The 20,372-nt window shown below is 36.6% G+C and overlaps 2 protein-coding genes and 1 long non-coding RNA gene across 6 annotated transcripts in view; all 3 read right to left on the reverse strand.

The window, feature by feature from the left end:
• Window positions 1-20,372, reverse strand: part of LOC125874677 (cullin-1) — a 141,669-nt gene that overhangs the window by 14,126 nt on the left and 107,171 nt on the right. For 3 of the 4 annotated variants that reach the window (XM_049555682.1, XM_049555690.1, XM_049555676.1), the window contains exon 19: window positions 12,660-12,794. In XM_049555682.1, the coding sequence (XP_049411639.1) occupies window positions 12,660-12,794 (135 nt within the window). Of the gene's footprint in view, window positions 1-12,122; window positions 12,570-12,659; window positions 12,828-12,919; window positions 13,139-13,245; window positions 13,390-13,567; window positions 13,730-13,802; window positions 13,924-14,010; window positions 14,067-14,173; window positions 14,324-14,438; window positions 14,526-14,598; window positions 14,635-16,318; window positions 16,382-16,462; window positions 16,544-16,614; window positions 16,705-16,861; window positions 16,940-17,061; window positions 17,266-17,346; window positions 17,395-20,372 lie in introns of those variants that run through there. The other variant, XM_049555774.1, reaches the window with a different exon arrangement.
• On the reverse strand, window positions 7,887-8,201 carry LOC125874955 (uncharacterized). The gene is made up of 2 exons (XR_007447335.1): window positions 8,047-8,201; window positions 7,887-7,961 (listed from the first exon to the last, which is right to left on the reverse strand). It is a non-coding gene; the product is annotated as an uncharacterized LOC125874955 (long non-coding RNA).
• On the reverse strand, window positions 19,375-20,353 carry LOC125874920 (uncharacterized). Its single transcript, XM_049555970.1, has 2 exons — window positions 19,827-20,353; window positions 19,375-19,641 (listed from the first exon to the last, which is right to left on the reverse strand). The coding sequence occupies exons 1-2, from the start codon at window positions 20,224-20,226 to the stop codon at window positions 19,583-19,585; spliced, it is 459 nt and encodes a 152-aa protein (XP_049411927.1). The 5' UTR covers window positions 20,227-20,353; the 3' UTR covers window positions 19,375-19,582.

The following is a 20,372-nucleotide window of genomic DNA, read 5'->3' on the forward strand; positions in this document are numbered from 1 at the left end:
GTTGCTTACTTTCCTAATAGCGAAGGAAAGAAGCTGAAAGTTACTTAACTGTGAGGAGAGGGAGGTTTTTTTTCTAGTAAGAGTGGGCCAGGTCTCATGAAATCTATGCCGGTCATCAAAATCAAACAAAGGTCGAAGGACCATTCAATTCATTAAGGGGCATAGCAATGCCCTCACACTGCACCATTTTCAGGCATAGCAGTAGATGGACGGGCATGCCTGAATTCAAACTAGACCAAACTATTTTTTATTTGAGCTGCTCTCAGGCGCGCAGATCGAAGATCTCACTTGTCCTGGACAAGTACCAAGAGATGTTCGTGTGATCGTGGATGGAGTCTCAATGGATCTTTTCTAGAATTCTTCGTCACACCACACAAGGAGATATTTTCTTTGATAGATCAGAGGGTCCTCCCCTGAGTGAATTCTTATTAGGTTACTAACAATGACAATAAAAACTAAAATTCATTTACAATCAATGTAACAATTATATCAATAATATTCCAAACATAAACATCTTAAACATTGTCCTAATAAGATTCAAACAACCTTTAAGAACTCTGTTTATCAAATTAATGTTATATAACAAGATAAGGTGATAGTATGACATAAATCTTGCTTATAAGTACATGATTCGTAAAATACATACCCAAATACTTAGAGGAGGATTTCTCCCATTTTTGCTATTCTTATCATGTATATCTTTGGGATAAATTAGAAACTCGTGCTGATAACATGTTATATTATTAAAGTAAAATTAGATAAATACTACTGCCAGAGAGCAGTATAAATAGTGAGATGAAATAAGAGCTTTCTTATACTTCCAATTATATCTACTATCAATTTTTATATACAATGTAAGTTATTTATAAGTCTAAAGTAACTTGAAAAGTCAAGTTTACTAGTGCATATGAACATTGACATCCATCAAATACTAGTGCATATGGACATTAACATCCACCATCTTAATATTTCATAACTAATACTCCCTCTTGACTTGATGTGGAGTTTAAGTAAAAAGGACTTTTGAATCTTGTGGTCTCAAATTAAAGATTTGTCAAATATATCAAAATATCTTTTAATCTTGTGGTCTTAAACATGTCACGGAGAAAGTTGAAATAAAAAGTTGCTAAAAAGAAAAGGATCATTCTTTTGAAATGGACTAAAAAGAAAGTAGATCAAACAAATTGACACAGGAAATTATATTATATAGGAAATGATTTTCATTTAATTATCTTCTTAATACATACTTCCGAATTATATCAGATGCTAATTTGATTAGCTGAGCTTCACATATTATCACAGGAGACGCCATAACTTCATACTATCATTATGGCTCTAACCAGCAAATTGTCATTCAAGAATTAATGACATGTTTGATGACATTTGTTTAGCCGAAAATGTGTTCATAGTAATAGTTTAATTTGTAAAATTAGGGATTAAAGAAAAGTGAATTAATAACGATCAAACTCTCTTTTTTTTTTCTTTTTTGGGTTGTCGATGAAACAACAACAAAGGAACGAATATTGACTATGCCATAAGAACAAGAATATGAAATCGACATAATAACAAGAGCAAGAAAATAACAAGATTTAGGATCTTTTCCATATTCTCAAAACTTAGAATTGAAATTGTATTTTACTATGGAAGATGCCTTCTTATCCCATGTAAAGGCTTACTTAAAGGGTAAAAAAGCTAAGGCAATCACAACTCAGTATCTGAGAGGCAATTGTATTATTTCCTGAGATCTTAACCATTTGTACAAAATGTTTCAAGTTCCTGGTGCAAGAGAATCAAAGGTCCAGAGGTGTAGGAGTTAAAGAAATCCGTCTTCATCTTAGGCGGCACGTTTCTCCTCATATGTCGATTGCAGAAGTTCATACCAACATCACTCATATGATCTGCACAAATCATGCCAAGTACTTGAACAGGTTTGGGTTATTCTCTTCTAGATAGCTTTGACATCAGGCTATGGAGTATCCAAAACAAAGTAATTAGCTCAGCTGAACTTGAATAACAAACATTGAAATTGAGAAGTAGAAGTTTATCCCCCTGAGGATACCTTGAACATCCGTCCAAACTGCTCAACGCATTCTATGACCAGTTAGCCCTATACTTTACAACTCTTCACAATACGCTCAATTGAAGTATCTATAGCATATCACCTATCCTTGTCAACATCTTCAATTACATTTTTCTTCTCATCAACAGGAGGGAGAGGTATCTGCATATCATTGCAACAATATCCTCACAGGGTCAGTAATGTAGTGCAACAATTATAGTAGAAAGGCTAACCTTAGTCATCTATAATTGTACCTTGATCATCCTTATTTTGTCAGTGAACTTTGAGTTGAACTCAGACACACCAGTCGGAGAAATTGTTTTGGTGCTTGGCTTCTGGTTGAGAATCTTGTTTTTCGCACATGAAAGGGAATGAAGAAGCCAAACAACATCATCAACTGATAGGTTTAATTGCGTCATGATTTCCTAATAACTCAATCTATCTGATGCATTAAAGAGCAGCAGAGCAGAAGCCTACGAAAAGGAAGAAGCCTTAATCTCGTTTTCTCATTGATAACGTAATAGAAATGTTTCAAATTAACTAAGCCTATGCGATTTCAAAAAGTAAGCCAACAATCAACTTGATAAGTAGTGACAACGAGCTCAATAGTCTTTGGCTCAAATTTTCCATTTATGTTGCAAGTTCCCGAAAAGTATATCCATGTAAGTTTCCTGTGCTTCGTTTTTGTTTGATAAAACTTTTTGAATTAACCTGACAATGAGCAGCATAAAATGAATCAATGACACGACATTTGAGAAGAAAAATGATTCAAGCAAAGAAACATGCATCATTCTTTGCCCAAAGAGTAGAACTTCAGCTGGAGGAACAAGAGTCAAAACCAAGATAAAATTAACTGCATAATGCCAATTAACATATTGATATGATATACCATTTCTGCTGGGAGGTTGAGATCAAAAGACAGTTAGGCCAGAAGTCAAGACAGTAACCGTCTAGCCAATTCTTGGATTTGCTATTGGATTATTGCTCAAATACTCCTCAAAAGCTGGCTTAATTTTCCCTTGCCAACGTCAAATCTATGACCTACAGGAAGAGAAGAAGAATGTCACCAGAGAACATTGATCTGGATAGATTACCATTCCCTCCATCTTTGATGTGAACTGTCCCCACACTGCTGCTTCAACTTTGTTAGGATACTTCTCTCATGTTCATCATTGGCACTCTTATCATATAACAACCGCTGGGCTAGCTTTTTCCTGAAAAAATAAAGTCATAAACTTGTAACATAACAGAGAAGAAGCTACTATTCAAATAGTGGATGAGATAACAAGTCCTTATCACTAAAATAAGCTTGCAGCTTTACCACCTGCAAGTGAGACCTAATATCAGCTTTCTCCTGCTCCAGTAGTACGAAGAAAAAGAGGATGCTCTAGAGGAAAAGAAGGGAAGGGGATCTGTAGAGCAAGCGTTCACCTTCTCCAACATCTCTTCGATGGCTTCATCACTCAATTTCTCACTCCCGCATTTTTTTGAGAATTTTGTCGCAGAATGTGGCAAGAAGTTCAGTGCTTCATCTACCAGCAACACCCTTGTTGCAGAAAAGTTCAAAAGCTTCTTTAAGTGCCTACAAAGTTGATGGGGCAGATATTAGCAATTTACTTTTACCCTAATGCACAGAGTAGAACAATTAAATTAGACAACTATCCCTTGCTCGAACACATACCTTGTGAAAAAGTGTGCGGTTTTGGAAACAGTTATTCACATAAGCCAAATATTTATCATGAAGCTCAATTACTTTCTGAACAAAAACCTGAAAATTCAAAAGTTAACCGCTGAAAACATATTAAAGGATCTGATAACAGATTTACTAAGGGATTACCTGTTCCTGCAAACCAACCACATGTCTCTTATATGCCTGTTGAGCACTAGTTGATCAGAAGGAATGCAAGACATTGAGCAATTATATTAAATGAATTCACAAAGAAATACAGTCTCATCATTTATGGAATCATCCCTAAAGAAAATGAAATGAATTAATTTTGACATCGTTCTAACCAGCAGAAGGGGAAAAGTTAAAATACAAATTAGAAGGAAATGCGACAAAAAGCACTTGTTGGTTCCCTAAGCAACTGCTCATGCTCTTTCATTAAAATAAGTACAGAATTTGATTTGGGGGGGGGGGGGTGTTCTGGAGGTAAATTTCAGAAGTACAAGATATTAGAGAGCAGAGAAGTCGAAAAGAATATCAGCAGAAGAATAAAATAGAATGCATTAAACACACGACTAGGAGTTTCCCTAAATCACTAACTAACTCCTAAATAATAGGAATATATGGCTAACAACTAATTGACTAACTCTTATTTAATATAATAAAGCAGTAAAAGTAAATTAATTGCAGTTTAAAAAAAGCAAATTCCTAACACTCTTGCTTGGTTTGGAAACTGCAAACTCCAATTTTTTTGTCTGAGAAGCTCAAACTTGCTGACTGGTAAAGGCTTAGTGAATATATCAGCCAATTGTTAATCCGTCTTGCAGTAGACAAGAGTTATATGTCCATCTTTTTGCACTTCTCTCAAGAAAAAAAGTTGATTTTGAAGTGCTTAGTTCTTCCATGAAACACAAGATTGTGAGATATAATTATTGCTGCTTCATTGTCCACGAACACTTTGATGCTTCCAGTCAGTTCCATATGCAAATCAACTAGAATTTTCTTCAGCCACAATGCTTGATTTACTGCTGCAGCTGCCACAAACTCAGCTTCGGCAGTAGATTGAGCCACAATATCTTGTTTCTTACAACTCCATGAGAAAACTCAAGAACCAAGACTAAAACAGTACCCTGAAGTACTCTTTGCATCATCCTTGGAACCGCCCCAATCACCGTCGGAGTCCTCACAAAGCTTCACAAATTGACTCTTCTGAAACTTGACTCTATAGGTGATGGCTCCTTTGATGTATCGCACAACTCTTTTGGCTGCCTGCAAGTGTATTTCACTGGTACAATGCATGAACCTTGATAAAACACTTGCAACATACAATATATCGGGTCTTGTTGCTGTAAGATACATTAAACACTAATGAAACTTCTGAAGTATGTCTCCACCACCTTTTCGGCTCCATCATCTTTACTTAGTTTCTCTTTTTGGTTCATGGGAGTACTAATCTCTTCGCAATTTTCCATTTTGAATTTCTTGAGAATTTCCTTTGCGTACTTTTTCTGGCAAACTGAAAACTCATCTTTTCCTTGTGTAATCTCCATTCCAAGGAATTATGTCATAAGACCAAGATCAGACATTTCAAAAGCTTGCATTATATCTTGCTTGAACTCATCAATTAGGTTTTCACTGCTCCGTGTAATCAAAAGGTCATCCACATATAGAGAAACAACAAGAATCTCACTGCTATTATGTTTAACATACAGTGAGAATTCTGAAAGACTCTTTTCAAAATCGAGGCCGAGCAAATAATCATCTATTCGACTATACCAAGCTCTTGGTGCCTGTTTTAAGCCATAAAGACCTTTATGTAGTCGGTAGAATTTATCTTCCTTTCCATCTATACAAACCCTTCAGGTTGCTCAACATAAATTTCTTCTTCAAGAATGCCATTAAGAAATGTTGATTTGACATCCATCTGATGCACTTTCCAGCAACGTTGTGCAAAAATAGTTATAAGCAATCTGATCGTGTCGAGCCTAACAACTGCAACAAAAGTGTCAAAATAATCTATACCAAAAATCTGCGCATAACCCTTAACTACAAGCATTGCTTTATGCTTGTTGATTGAACCATCAACATTTAGCTTGGTTCGGAACACCCACTTTACCCCAATTACTTTTCTGCCTTGAGGTTTGTCAACAAGCTGCCACTTATCATTTTTTCGATCACAAACAGCTCCTTCTCCATTGCATTTCTCCACTTGGGGTCTTTGAGAGCATCTTTAGGGTTAGCAGGTTCACGAATCGCAACATTGCATCTCTCATATATATCAGAGAGCAATCGAGTTCCCCTAATTGGTGGATCATCGTCCCTTTCATTTAACCACGAGCTTGTTTTCTAGACGGAATTCCTTGAGTCATCTCAATCCCATTCTGCATTCTCCATTTAGTGGACATCACTGCTGATAACTATCTTCTCACCTTCAAGTTGAAAGATTTTGTACACCTTTGAAACATTACTGTACCCAATAAAAATATCCAAGGCAACATTCTTGGCTAGTTTATCCCGTTTGACCTGAGGAACATAGGTAAAACAAAGACAACCAAACACTTATGCAGTGGAGGCTTGTATCCCTACCATGCTTCAAAAGGAGTTTGATCTTTCACAGCTTTTGAGGGAAGTTGATTTTGTAGAAACACAGCTGTATTTGCTGCCTCTGCCCAAAACATCTTTGGCAAATTCTTTTCGTGCTACATACATCTTGCCAGCTCCATGATAAATCTGTTTCTTCTCTCACTAACTCAATTTTGTTCTGGAGTATAAGGAGCAGTAAGCTGACGTTCAATCCATGGTTCCTCACAAAATAGACCAAACTGATGAAAAGTGTACTCCATGCCATTGTCAGATCGTAAAATCTGAATTTTGCAGCAGCTTTCAGAATATTATTGCTCAATTAAAAGTTTAAAAGAAATGGTAGTGAGACCTCAAAGAAAGACAAAAGGGATACCAGAGTTATAACAGCATCCCTAACTTTTCCATTCAACTCTTGGGAGACCTGGAACAGAAAACAGTTGCCAGTAAGATTTTACCTCTGTCCCAATTTATGTGATATTCTTTCTTTTTTAGTCAGTCCCCCAAGGGACATCTTTCCGTGTTTAGTAACAATTTAACTACAGATTTCTTGTTTTACTTTATTGCCACAAAGTTTCTATAGCTTACTTTATACCACAAGTTTCAAATTTCTTTTTTTTCTCTTAAACTCCGTGCCCAGGCAAACACCTTTACATAATTGGGATTGGGGGACTAAATGATAACATCTTTTTGTAAAATGACGTGGCAGCAGTTGAGTATACTGTCAAACTGAAAACCAAATTCTAGAAGAGGCAAAACCCTGAAAACAGAATTTAAAAAATCAATATAGAAGCCATGAGCTGAACTCAGTGCTTTAACCAAGGGATCAGGTGAAATTTAGAAGGCAATACCTATTTTGAAATTGGATTGCAGTGTGAAATTTAGAGAAGGTAGAAATATTTGGATAAACAAAAATTAAGTAAAAATTTTTTAAGCCAAGTTTGTGTTTTCATCATTTGAAACTCCTAAGCAAAATTGCATGCCTAAAATAACATACAAAAAATCCATGTAATTTAGCTGCGTTTTGAAACTTATATCCACTTACTCCGTATCCTTTTCTTAATATTCTATAGGATAAAGAAGCAGCAAGAGCAGCCTTTCTAAATTTGAATCTTACAATAGTGGAAATAAAACTAAAAGATAATATGCCTCTTGGGAAAGCAATGCCTGAATTACATAAACATTCAGATCCCAAAAAAATGTAGATACTTGTACATGGATCCTTATTAAATAAAATCATAGAGGGCACAAAATAAAATCACAGAGGGCACCAAGAAAACTACCCATACTAAGCCCTCTTTGTTTGCATGACTAAAATTGAAAAATAAAATACCAACAAAGGGCTCACCAGACTAATGATTTTCTGTTTCTTTATTAAAAAAATCATTTTTATAAGTTCCAAACATTTCAGAATAATACATAGAGAGCAAACAATCAAGAATGGTACATGGATATAACAAACATCAAAAAAAAAAGTTAAGAATAATACTACTTCAATTCTTATTTTTCTTGTTTTATTGTAGTGCCTTGTTTAATTTCTACCAAAGTAAAATGCGAATGAAAACTGCAGCTAGCCTTACCCGTTGTTGTGATATATTCTTCAAAAGCTTCACGATATTTGTCATACAGCTGTTGAGAATAATCATGTGGGGACTTCTGAGTACACATGTTGTAAATTGTCCTGCTAGTACACTTAAGGAGACAAAAGGTTAATCAAATCCAAGTTATATACATGCCTAACAGTGTGGGAGTCTAAATGGATGTGTATACAGCTTCATATAGTCCTCTGAGCTGAGGCGGCCCTTCTCGAATATTCTTCAGCTTTGTGATGCCCCATTGCATGAATGCCATCCATGTTCCAGATCGATTGTGCTATGTTGGATCATTGTGATTTTAATATCTTCATAATTTAACAGAATGCAACCTTACACAAATTCCAAACACCTGTGGCCCTGTTCCCAAACAAAATAACATCACCAACTAAACTCAACAAAAGCTAATAAGAAAATCAAGCAAGTTATAAGCCAATCAGAAAATCAAATCACATTAATATTTGACTCTATTCTTGAGAATTAACAAACAAATGACAGAAAGAATGCTCTTATTAAATACCGAAATCTGATGTTGGACAGTCTACAAACTTGGCTTTATCCTTGAAATATGGACCAGATTACTTGGATTTCAAGGCTTCAAAGTGTGGGGCTGTTAAGGAGCGATGCATACTAAGAATCGCAGAAGTATTTCTGGGTCTCACAATAGAAAGGGTAGAAGAATATGACTAAAAATCAAGAACAGGAAACAGGATTACATATTGGCGGCTTAAATTAAAGTAATACAAAGAGGAGAGAAGATAAAGGAGCACAAGAATAAAATCCAATAATAAAGGAAAGAATCGAAGCTCACTAACTAGAAATATTCCGAATTACCACAGTTATAGATGCCTAACTGGAAAAGGTAGTGAGTTTTTTTATTGGTTCAGTGTGATCTTTGTTTCTAAATATTCTTCACCACTCTGAATTATATATTTAGTTGGATGTATAGGACTTCAAGTATAATAAGCACAAATGAGCCATTTATGTAACTAAACAAGTCCAAACTTCAAAATTTAGAAGTGCTGAGATAAGCGTAAAGTAAAAGTACATGTCACACAAAAAAAAGACGCCTTCGAGAGAGCTTCACAAGAGTACAATAATGTGCAGCAGAGACTACCTACATTCAGCCGAAATAAAAACCCTAAGTAATTACCTCATCCGCTATTGATATTTACCTGCCAACAAATCATCTATGCTCATGATTCATGTGAGCTTACATTTTATTCATGCTTATTGCTTGGTGAAAAGGAATTCTACTCTAAATTCTATTTAGGGATTGATTCAGCAATTTTTTTGCAAGCTCATAACGTCCTTTGCCCTGAAAATGGGCGGTTTTCAGGAAATTGCAGTTATTGGACTAGTACCCACACGACAACAACATTTTGGTGGCATGAGACATGTCGGCTGGTATCATATGATACATCTCTAAGCACATTCCATACAATTGATTGATTCCTAACGATTATGACTTGGTTCCCGAAGACCCTGACCTGATAGGAATTCCTCAAGAACTAAGTTTCACCAAGTTATTCCTAGGACCTACATAAACTAAAAATACCAAAATTGCACACTTGGCCCTAAAAGATATGAACTTTTAAAATCTTTTCAGGGTTCCATCAAAAAAGAAAACCGTATACAACATTTTCCAATAAACATATATAAATTAATAAGTAAATCAAACTGAGAATAGCAAAAGAAAATACACATCACAAAGGCTGAAAAACTAAGTTGCTCGGATCCTTCAAAATTACACTATTTTACATGAACGCCGTCAGTTGCAACAAATAATGAACAAAAAATTAAACTCAAAACCTACCAGTAATGAATACTAAACCTCCACTATACCTAACTTCAAAAGGACAAAACACTCATGCTCAGAATCAACTATAGAGAAATAAAAAACAACATAAAACTAGTCCATCAATCACAGCTCTGAAGATCGCAAAATCAACCACAACAAAATAGCACAATTTCAATAGCTACTGGAAACAAAATTAATAACAGGATCAATCCAAAGCAAAGGAAGAAGCAATTAAACCGAAACCACCACATCAACTATGCATCATAGGTATATACATATGTGGGAACAGTGTACATCGAATCGGAACTCACAATTTAACAGGAAAATGTACCTGTGATGTCACCGGAGAGCGAAGGAATTTGCCGAAAGGGTGATCAGAGAGTCTAGACCCGATGAAGGCACAAGATGGAGCTGCCAGGAAGGCAGTAACCATTGATGACAAGAAGAGAATCGGGTGAGATGTGAATCTCTCTTTCCCCTTTTATGTGATTTTCCTTTTTCCTCGAAAATCCCCTTATACTTCTAACTATTTCCATTTTTGCCGGGGTAATTTCATTGTTTTTCATTCAGAGGTATTGCAAATGTATTCCAACTATTTTTGGGTTTTATGCATTTTTACCCCAAGTGCTTGAGTACTCTTTTCTTTTTCTTTTTTGAGAGTGTTGTCTATGTATTCCATATTTTTAATATTTGATTGGTCAAAATGCTTTAAAAAAAAAATCTAGGAGAATGACTTTCCTAATGAATCAGTGTTATCAAAGGCGAAAAGAGCAAAAAAGCTCTAAGGTCCGTTGGGGCTTTAAGTGCAAAGCGCAAATAAAGTGTGGGCTTTAATTAAAAAAAGCGCAAAGGGACAAAATATACAAATATATATGTTTAGTCTAAGACTAATAATTATAAACATATATGACAAATATATGACCATAAAAATTGAAAAAAAATTATGATCACTTCTTCCAAAGCGGCTCATTGGCAAGGAAAAGTTTGCCTTAGAACCTTAATGACAATATAGAAGCGCACATAAAGCAAGTTGGAGCGCTCAACACGTTTTGAGTCTCGCTTCAAGGCTTAACCGCGACAAAAATGGAAATAGTTAGAAATATAAGGGGGTTTTTGAGGAAAAAGGAAAAACACATAAAAGGAGAAAGAGAGATTCACATCTCACTCGATTCTCTTCTTGTCATCAATGGTTCCTTTTTCCAAGTTTATTGTCTCCTCTTACTCACCCAATCCCCCACCCCCACTACTTGAAGCATCTATAGCATACTGTCTATCAACGTCTTCAATTACCTTTTTCTTCTCATCAACAAGAGGGAGACGCATCTGCATACATTTACAGCAATATCCTCATGGGGTAAGTTATGTAGTGCAACATTCATAGTAGAAAGGCTAACCTTACTCATCATTAATCGTACCTTGATCCTCCTCATTTTGCCAGTGAACTTTGAGTTGAACTCAAAGACATCAGTTGGAGAAATTGTTTTGGTGGTTGGTTCCTTGTTGAGAATCTTGTACTTCGGACATAAAAGGGAATGAAGAAGCCGAACAACATCATCATCTGATAGGTTTAATTGGCCCATGATTTCCTAATAACTCAATATATCTGATGCATTAAAGAGAAGCAGAGCAGAAGCCTACGAAAAGGAAGTCTCAATATCGTTTTCTCATTGATAACGTAATAAAAGTGTTCCAAAATAGAGCTTAAGGACAAGTGAATTTTAATATATCGATCAAACTCTTTTCCTTTTCTTTTTTGGGCTGTCAATGAAACAATAATAAAGAACGAATATTGATTATGCCATAAGAACATTAATATGAAATCGATATAACAATGAGAGCAAGAAAATAACAAGATTCAAGATCTTTTCCATATGTAAGGGCTTACTTCAAGGGTAAAAAAGTTACAGATACTAGGCAAAAAGCTATTTTGCCACCTAAAAAGGCTATTATCACCAACACTTGTGTACTTTCACATGCCTAAGATTTGGCTCTAGGCTCGAGGATGATTGGTGTCAGATCAGAGACAATTACACACTTGACCTGGCTATGTAAACATATGGTGTTTCTCATAATTTCTATTACTAGCTAGTTATGTAATTTTATGTAGCATATTTTGGTAACCTTATGAGTGTTAATATATCGAGCTGGTATCTTCTATCTACAAAGCCATACAATTCAGATTCAGGTCTGAATGTCATTCCGAAGCTACAAGTTTTTCACATCTGTAAAGTTTGGGATAATGGACCTAAAACTTAGGCAAGTGATTCATTCAATAGAGAACTGTTGAGTAATGAGGTTCCAGATCCAATAAACTTGCCCAAGGTTGAAAGAAGGCCCCATAAGGACCACCAAGGTTCAAATCACAATCTACAAAGAACCAAGAAAGTAGGATTGTAGAGCATATCCTAAAAGTAATTACCATTGTGCTGAATCCAGAGAGGGTAAGCTGTTGACTAGAATATTACATTTACTCAAAACTCAAACAGGTAGCCGACAAACACGGAATAGAGCACGCGAAAGGGCCATATAAGACTGGAAGAAGTTAAGGCAATCTCAACTGAAGTATCTGAGAGGCAATTCTACTTTTTCCTGAGTTCTTAAGTTCTTAACCATTTGTACAAATGATTCAAGCTCCTGATGCAAGGCAATAAAAGGTCCAGGAAGGTAGGAGTTGCAGAAATCCGTCTTCATCTTGGGCGGCATGTTTCTTCTCCTATGTCGATTGCAGAAGTCCTGTAAACATCACTCATTCACCATGATTTGCACAAATCATGCCAAGTACTTGAACAAATTTGGTTTATCTTTGTCCCTCTCAAGGTAATCTCTAGTTATCAAATCTTCAATTCTCTTCTTGATAGCTTTGACATCAGGCTATGAGTATTCAAAACAAAGTAATTAGCTCAGTTGAACTTGAATAACGAACATTAAAATTGAGAAGCAGAAGTTTATCCCTGAGGATACCTTGAACATCTGTCCCAACTGCTCAACGCATTCAATGACCAGTTGCTGGTAGCCCAGTACTTTACGACTCTTCATAATACGCACAATCGAAGCATCTATAGCATACCGCCTATCCTTGTCAACGTTTTCAATTACCTTTTTCTTCTCATCAACAGGAGCCAGAGGTAACTGCATACCATTACAGTAATATCCTCACTGGGTCAGTAATGTAGTGCAACAATTCATAGTAGAAAGGCTAACCTTACTCATCATTATTGTACCTTCATCCTCCTCATTATGTCAGTGAACTTTGAGTTGAACTCAAAGACATCAGTCGGAGAAATTGTTTTGGTGCTTGGCTCCTTGTTGAGAATCTTGTACTTCGCACATGAAAGGGAATGAAGAAGCCGAACAACATCATCATCTGACAGGTTTAATTGTGTCATGATTTCCTGATAACTCAATCTATCTGATGCATTAAAGAGCAGCAGAGCAGAAGCCTACAAAAAGGAAGAAATCTCAATCTCATTTTCTCATTGATAAGGTATTAAAAATGTTTCAAACTAACTAAGCCTATCCGATTTCAAAAAGTAAGCCAACAATCAACCTGATAGGTAGTGACAACGAGCTCAATAGACTTTGGCTCAAATTTTCCATTTATAATGCAAGTTCCCAAAGAGTATATCCACGTAAGCTTCCTGTGCTTCGTTTTTGTTTGATAAAACTCCTTGAATACTTCAACGCACCTAATCTGACAATGCGCAACATAAAATGAATCATTGACAAGACGTTTGAGAAGAAATATGATTCAAGCAAAAAAACATGCATCATTCTTTGCCCAAAGAGAAGAACTTCAGCAAGAGGAACTAGGGTCAAAACCAAGATAAAATCAACTGCATAATGACATTAAACATATTTATGTGATATACCATTTCCGTTGGGAGGTTGAGATCAAAAGACTTGTAGCTAGGCCAGAAGCCAGTATTCAAGACAGTCACCGTCAAGTCAATTCCTGGATTTGCTATTGGATTGTTGCTCACGTACTCCTCAAAGCTGGCTTGATTTTCCCTTACCAATGTCAAATCTGTGACCTATAGGACGAGAAGAAGAATGTCACCAGAGAACATAGCCTCAAATTCAGAATAATTGATCTGGGTAGTTTACCATTCCCTCCATCTTTAATGTGAACTGCCCCCCACACTGCTGCTTCAACTTTGTTATGATACTTCTCTCATGTTCAACATTGGCACTCTTATTAAATAACAACCGCCGAGCTAGCTTTTTCCTGAAAAAAAAGGAAGTCATTAACTTGTAACAGAAAAGAAGCTACTATTCAAGTAGTGGTTGAGATACAGAGTAGAGGTAACTCTACCTATAGAATTCTGCAAACAAGTCCTTATCACTAATATAAGCTAGCAGCTTTACCACCTGCAAGTGAAATCTATTATCAGCTTTCTCCTGCTCCAGTTGTACGAAGAAAAAGCAGATGCTCTAGAAGAAAAGAAGGGAAGGGGATTTATAGAGAAAGAGCTCACCTTCTCCAATGTCTCTTCTATGGCTTCATATCTCAATTTCTCACTCCCGCCTCTTTTGAGAATGTTGTCGCAGAATGTGGCAAGAATTTCAGTGCTTGAGCTACCAGCAACACCCTTGTTGCAGAAAAGCTCGAAAGCTTCTTTAAGTGCCTAGAAAGTGACAAAGGGGACAGATATTAGCAATTTACTTTTACCCTTATGCACAGACCTAATGCACAGAGTAGAACAATTAAATTAGACAACTATCATTCCTTCCAACGCATACCTTGTGAAAAAGTATGTGGTTTTGGAAACAACTATTCACATATGCCAAATATTTATCATGAAGCTCAATGACTTTCCGAACAAAAACCTGAAAATTCAGAAGTAAGTTAACCGCCGAAAACATATTAAAGGATCAGATAACAGATTTACTAAGGGATTACCTGTTCCTGCAAACCAACCACATCTCTCTTATCTGCCTGTTTAAGAACACTAGTTGATCAGAAAGAACGCAAGACATTGAGCAATTATATTAAATGCACTCACAAAGAAATACCAGTCTCATCTTTTAGAGAATCATCCCTAAAAAGATGAAATGAATTAATTTTGACATTGTTCTAGCCAGCAGAAGAAGAAAAGTTAAAATACATAAAAGAAGGAAAAGAGACAAAAGTACTTGTTGGTTTCCTAAGCAACTGCTCATGCACTTTCTCTAAGATAAGTATCAAATTTGATGGGGGGTTCTGCTTTAAAGAAACGTTTACCATCTTTTTTAAGTAGCATTCCCAACCACCAAATTATCAATGATCATTTACTGAAGGACAAATAAAGTAAATGAAACATAACAATCATTGAGATGGAAGTCCAACTTTGTGATTTCATGCTTTTGATACAGAAGAGAAAAATCTCTGAACAAAACTCATCAAAAGCACAATATGGAAATTAAAAAAGCAGAAAAGCAATATGCTACGAACAAGCGTTGTGGTGGAGTGGTAAGTAATCCCTACCCCTTAATCAGGTGTCCGGTTAGAGTTCCCTTGGTTATGGAGTCGCATTAATTACGGAGCGCTTTACCCCAGTGTGAGACATCCTGGCGCGAACTCGGATTACTCAAGCCCCAATGCGGATACTGCACACCGGGTGGTAAGCCGAAAAAAAAAAATATAGCAAAATGCTCTAATCAGCAATAAATAGCTAGTCTCACAAACTAACAGCTCAAGATGTGATACACAATATATTCTAGCAGTCATCTCCCCTTTTCAAGGGATTGCTGCTTTTTGAGAAAGGTCCCTGAACTTATTGTCTCTAACTTTTTTCACTGAGTTTACAATAACTTTTTACTTGATGTATTGTGAAGCAGCATGAGCTTTCTAATGAATGGATTTTCCCGTTCTCTAATATTTATATCAAGCATTTTCCAGGGACAATCCCCCCACCCACCCCCACCCTAATGGTGTTGAACCGTCTTCTTCTTCATGCCTCTCAACAACTTTAACCCAGAAAACTAGTCTAGGACCATCAGGGACAAAATCAAACAAGCACAACCCTGGCTGCCTATCATTTGTTATGAAATATGGATGAATTTTTCCCTCAGCATTCATCAAATAACTAATGATCAAGTTGCTACCCTCAACCATGTCGTCATATGTACTATTGCGACGCAGGACAATGGACACTGTCACCTTACTCAGAGGGTTCCACTTCCAACATTTTGAAGTCTCCTCCCATTCACCACCAAAATCACCACTATATTCAGCAAACGACATAATAAGCCAGTAATGGTCGATGCTACTGCTCACTGCTTGATGATTTTTAAATACTAGAAAAAAGAAAACCACGGGGATAGATCTCTTATAGGTCAGATGAGCTACTGGAATGGTGAAATGTAACAACAAAACGTCGCTGCAAAAACGACTGGTAAGAGGCTGCTGGAAAAACGAGCTCTTCTATAATGGATGAAATATTTAGAGCTTCTACAACAATGGAGAACTACAATGGCTGATCTTGAGGAGGTTTTTGTCATGTGGAGTAATTTTCCAGTGAAAAGCTTCAATTTTTGGCCAGAAAATCGGCAAGGAGCTATTTTGTATTTTTTAAGATTTTGTGAGTTTTTTTTGGAGGGAAAGAAACAGATTTTGTGAGAAAAGGGTAGATTGTACAAACCTTTTTATTGCTAGCAGCATCTTCAGCCTGTTTTACCAAAGCTGTCCCTTCAGCAGTAACATGCTGCATTCAGATTAAAAAGAAGGATACATGAAGTAACTTATAGGCATACAATTGAGAAGATGAGGTCATGAGATCACAAACCTGCTTAAAAGTATTGGCCACATGGTCTAAGCCTCGAGGGATCTTAGAAAAGAGCCTATACATCCTTGATAAATCTTCAACCTAATAAAATAATCATGATTGTGTCAATTACTGCAAAAAAAAAACATGGTCATTAAGATGCTGCTAACTACCTTATCATCTCTTAGTAACGCATGGCATCCAGAGTGCTCCTTCTCAAGAAGTTGAGTGGCATACACAGACAACAACTCATGTTGCACTTTCTGCAGAAAGGTGAGAGTAGTAAAGTTGCAGCTAATTTAAAGTTGATAGGTTAGATCCAGAAAAAAGAAGATGTGAACAATAAAAACTGATAGCAACATCCACCATTTTGAAGGCTAAAGTTCCAGTAAAGAAAAAAGATTAAGAGCTAGAATGAACCTCAAGCAACTTTGTCTCGCTGCTTGAATGGAGATAATGAGAGACCCTATCCTTCTCCCGTTTCAAGCACTCCTCGGCCTAAAGGAACATTGACATGATTATGTAGGTTAGCATATGGAATTTAACCAGAAAAAAGGCAGACAGAAGAAGCAACAAGGAAAGAATGCAGAATTAAGGGGTTGCATACGCAGTATACTAACTTTCAGCATATAATTTGGACATGAATCTTCGAGGATCCAGTTAGAAGCTTTGCAAGAATAATAAGCCATTGTGTCCTTGAGCATTGCAGCTTCAAAACTGTTCTCATAATAATCCATTAACCCCATTCCAATTTCAACATATATATCTAGCACATTCTTTAGTAGAGCTCTGTCAATTTGCTCTCCCTCACGCTCTTGATCAATCTGGTTAGAGGAATGTTGTTGCTCAATTAAAAGGAAAAAAAGAAATGGTAGTGAGAACTCAGAGCAAGACAAAAGGGATACCAGAGATATAACAGCATCCCTGACTTTTCCATTCAACTCTTGGTAGACCTGAAATAGAAAACAGTTGCCAGTAAGATATTACCTCTGTCCCAATTTATGTGATACTCTTTCTTTTTTAGTCAGTCCACAAAAAAGGGACATCTTTCCATATTAGTTACAATTTAACTTCAAACTTCTTGTTTTACTTAAGTTTCTATAGCTTACTTTATACCACAAGTTTCAAAATTCTTTCTTTTTCTCTTAAAACTCCGTGCCCAGTCAATCACCTTCACATAATTGGGATGGAGGGACTAAATGATAACATCTTCTCGTAAAAGGATGTGGCAGCAGTTGACTAGTATACTGTCAAACTGAAAACCAAATTCTAGAAGAGGCAAAGCCCAGAAAATAGAAATAAAAAGATCAATATAGAAGCGATGAGCTGAACTCAGTGCTTTAACCAAGAGAGCAGGTGGAGATGTATTAATAGATGACAATAGAAACAAAGTGAAAGTTTAGATACTAGAAAAGTATATTTTATTCATAGTGTTTCTACAGTATTTATAAGAGAACAAGTAAAGACCAAATAAACTAATCAATCCCTAATTCTTAGGAAATCCTTGAATCAAGGGATTTCCTCTAAACTATTTTCCTAGAATAATATATTCTAATCCCATATTCACAGGAGCAAATTCTAATCAAATCTGCCAGCTTTATTTGTGGAGCAGATTATAATCAAATCTGCCAGCTCAATGGTGAGCAGATTATGACTAAATCTGCCTACTCATTCAACACTCCCCCTCAAGTTGGCATGTAAATATCAAACATGCCTAACTTGCTCACAAAGGACTCAAAAGTAGTTCTGAAAAGACCTTTTGTGAAAATATCTGCAACTTGTTCTGTTGTTGGCACAAAAGGAATGCACACACTTCCATCTTCAATCTTCTCTTTAATGAAGTGTCTGTCCACTTCAACATGCTTTGTTCTATCATGTTGAACTGGATTATGAGCAATGCTTATGGCAGCCTTATTGTCACAATACAACTTCATTGGAAAACTCACAGGTCTTCTTAGTTCTTCCAAAAATCTCTTGAGCCACAATATTTCACAAATTCCGTGTGCCATGGATCGATACTCAGCCTCAGCACTACTTCGAGCCACCACATTTTGCTTCTTACTTCTCCATGTCACCAAATTTCCCCAAACAAATGTACAATATCCAGATGTAGACCTCCTATCAATAGATGAACCAGCCCAGTCTGCATCCGTATAAGCCTCAACACTTCTTTGCTCGTTCTTCTTGAAGAACAACCCTTTCCCAGGTGAACTCTTTAGATACCTTAGGATTCGATACACAGCTTCTTGGTGTTCTTCTCGTGGAGAATGCATGAACTGACTGACTAGGCTCACAGCAAAGGAAATATCAGGTCTAGTATGTGACAAGTAAATCAACTTGCCTACCAATCTCTGATATTGGCCCTTATCAATCAATTTTCCTTCCTTTACAAACTTCAGATTTGGATCAATTGGAGTTTCAATTGGTCTACAACCACTCATTCCAGTTTCTTTTAACAGATCAAGAACATACTTCCTTTGTGACACTATAATTCCTTTCTTCGATCGTGCAACCTCCATGCCAAGAAAGTACTTTAGCGGGCCTAAGTCCTTTATCTCAAATTCTGAGGCAAGACGTTCCTTTAGATTTTTTATCTCAACCACATCATCTCCTGTGAGGATAATATCGTCAACATACACTATAAGAATGGTTGTTTTTCCTTCCAGTGAATGTCGAGTAAACATTGTGTGATCTGCTTGTCCCTGCACATACCCTTGCTTTTTCACAAATTGAGTAAACCTTTCGAACCAAGCCCTTGGAGATTGTTTTAGACCATAAAGAGATCTTCTAAGCCTGCATATCTATGACTTGTACTTCCCTTCAAAACCTGGTGGGGGATCCATATAGACTTCTTCCTCTAGGTGCCCATTCAAGAAAGCATTCTTCACATCCAACTGCTGAAGAGACCAGTCGAGATTTACTGCGATTGTCAACAGAACTCTAATTGAGTTTAGCTTAGCTACTGGAGCAAACGTCTCGAGATAGTCAATGCCATATGTCTGCGTGAATCCCTTAGCTACTAGGCGGGCCTTATACCTTTCCAAGGATCCGTCTGATTTGAATTTGGTGGTGAACACCCATTTACAACCCACTGGTTTCTTTCCCTCAGGTAAATCCACTAACTCCCATGTCTCATTTTTTTCAAGAGCTCGCAATTCCTCCAAAATAGCCTCCTTCCACTCGGGAACTTGTAGAGCATCCTGCACATTTGTTGGAATCTCCACACTAGAGAGTTGTGAAGTAAAGGCTGAATAACTAGGAGACAACTTTTTGTAGGACACAAACATAGAAGTAGGATATTTAGAAGTAAATCTAACACCTTTGCGTTTCGCAATAGGTAGATCTAGATCTAAGGAATTAGAAATAGAATCAGTTGGAAGAGTACCTTGAATTACAGTAAGGTCTTGTGGGACTGATTTTTGGCAGTGTTGAGAATTTTCGGTCTTTTTTTCTTGAGTTCGGTTCCTTCTCGAATACACCTGCATTTCTGTTTTTTGTTCTCTATTCCCATTTTTATTTTTGTCATTTGAAGGCGCTACAGGTTCAAGTTCAATTTTTGAGTTTTTATCATTTAAGTCACTTTGGTCTTTATCATCTCTTGGATCACATTTATTTATATCTTCTCCTACATCTCTCACATCAGTATTTATTGTAATATCAGGCTCCTCATTTGCTTGATATCTAGTTTCCTCAATATCACAAAAAAAAGAATCTTCACCTACATGATACTCCCCCTGAAGATGAGTAGTAAAATAGAGTTGCGACTCAAAGAAAGTTAGGTCCATTGTGACAATTATCTTCCTAGCATGTGGATCATAACACTTATATCCCTTTTGACTTGGGGCATATCCTACAAAAATACACTTCTTAGCCCGCGGTTCAAGTTTACTACGATTATGGACATGAACAAATGTTGTACAACCAAAAACTC

Source organism: Solanum stenotomum, chromosome 1, assembly GCF_019186545.1.
Source record: "Solanum stenotomum isolate F172 chromosome 1, ASM1918654v1, whole genome shotgun sequence".
NCBI classification, from domain to species: Eukaryota; Viridiplantae; Streptophyta; class Magnoliopsida; order Solanales; family Solanaceae; genus Solanum; species Solanum stenotomum.

Excerpts from the sequence above, each read along its gene's own strand:
- LOC125874920 (XM_049555970.1), bottom strand. The coding sequence starts at position 20,226 with ATGGACCTAACTTTCTTTGAGTCGCAACTCTATTTTACTACTCATCTT. Across the intron at positions 19,642-19,826 it reads AGACCTTACTGTAATTCAAG|GATGCTCTACAAGTTCCCGA; the intron begins GTACTCTTCCAA and ends ACAAATGTGCAG.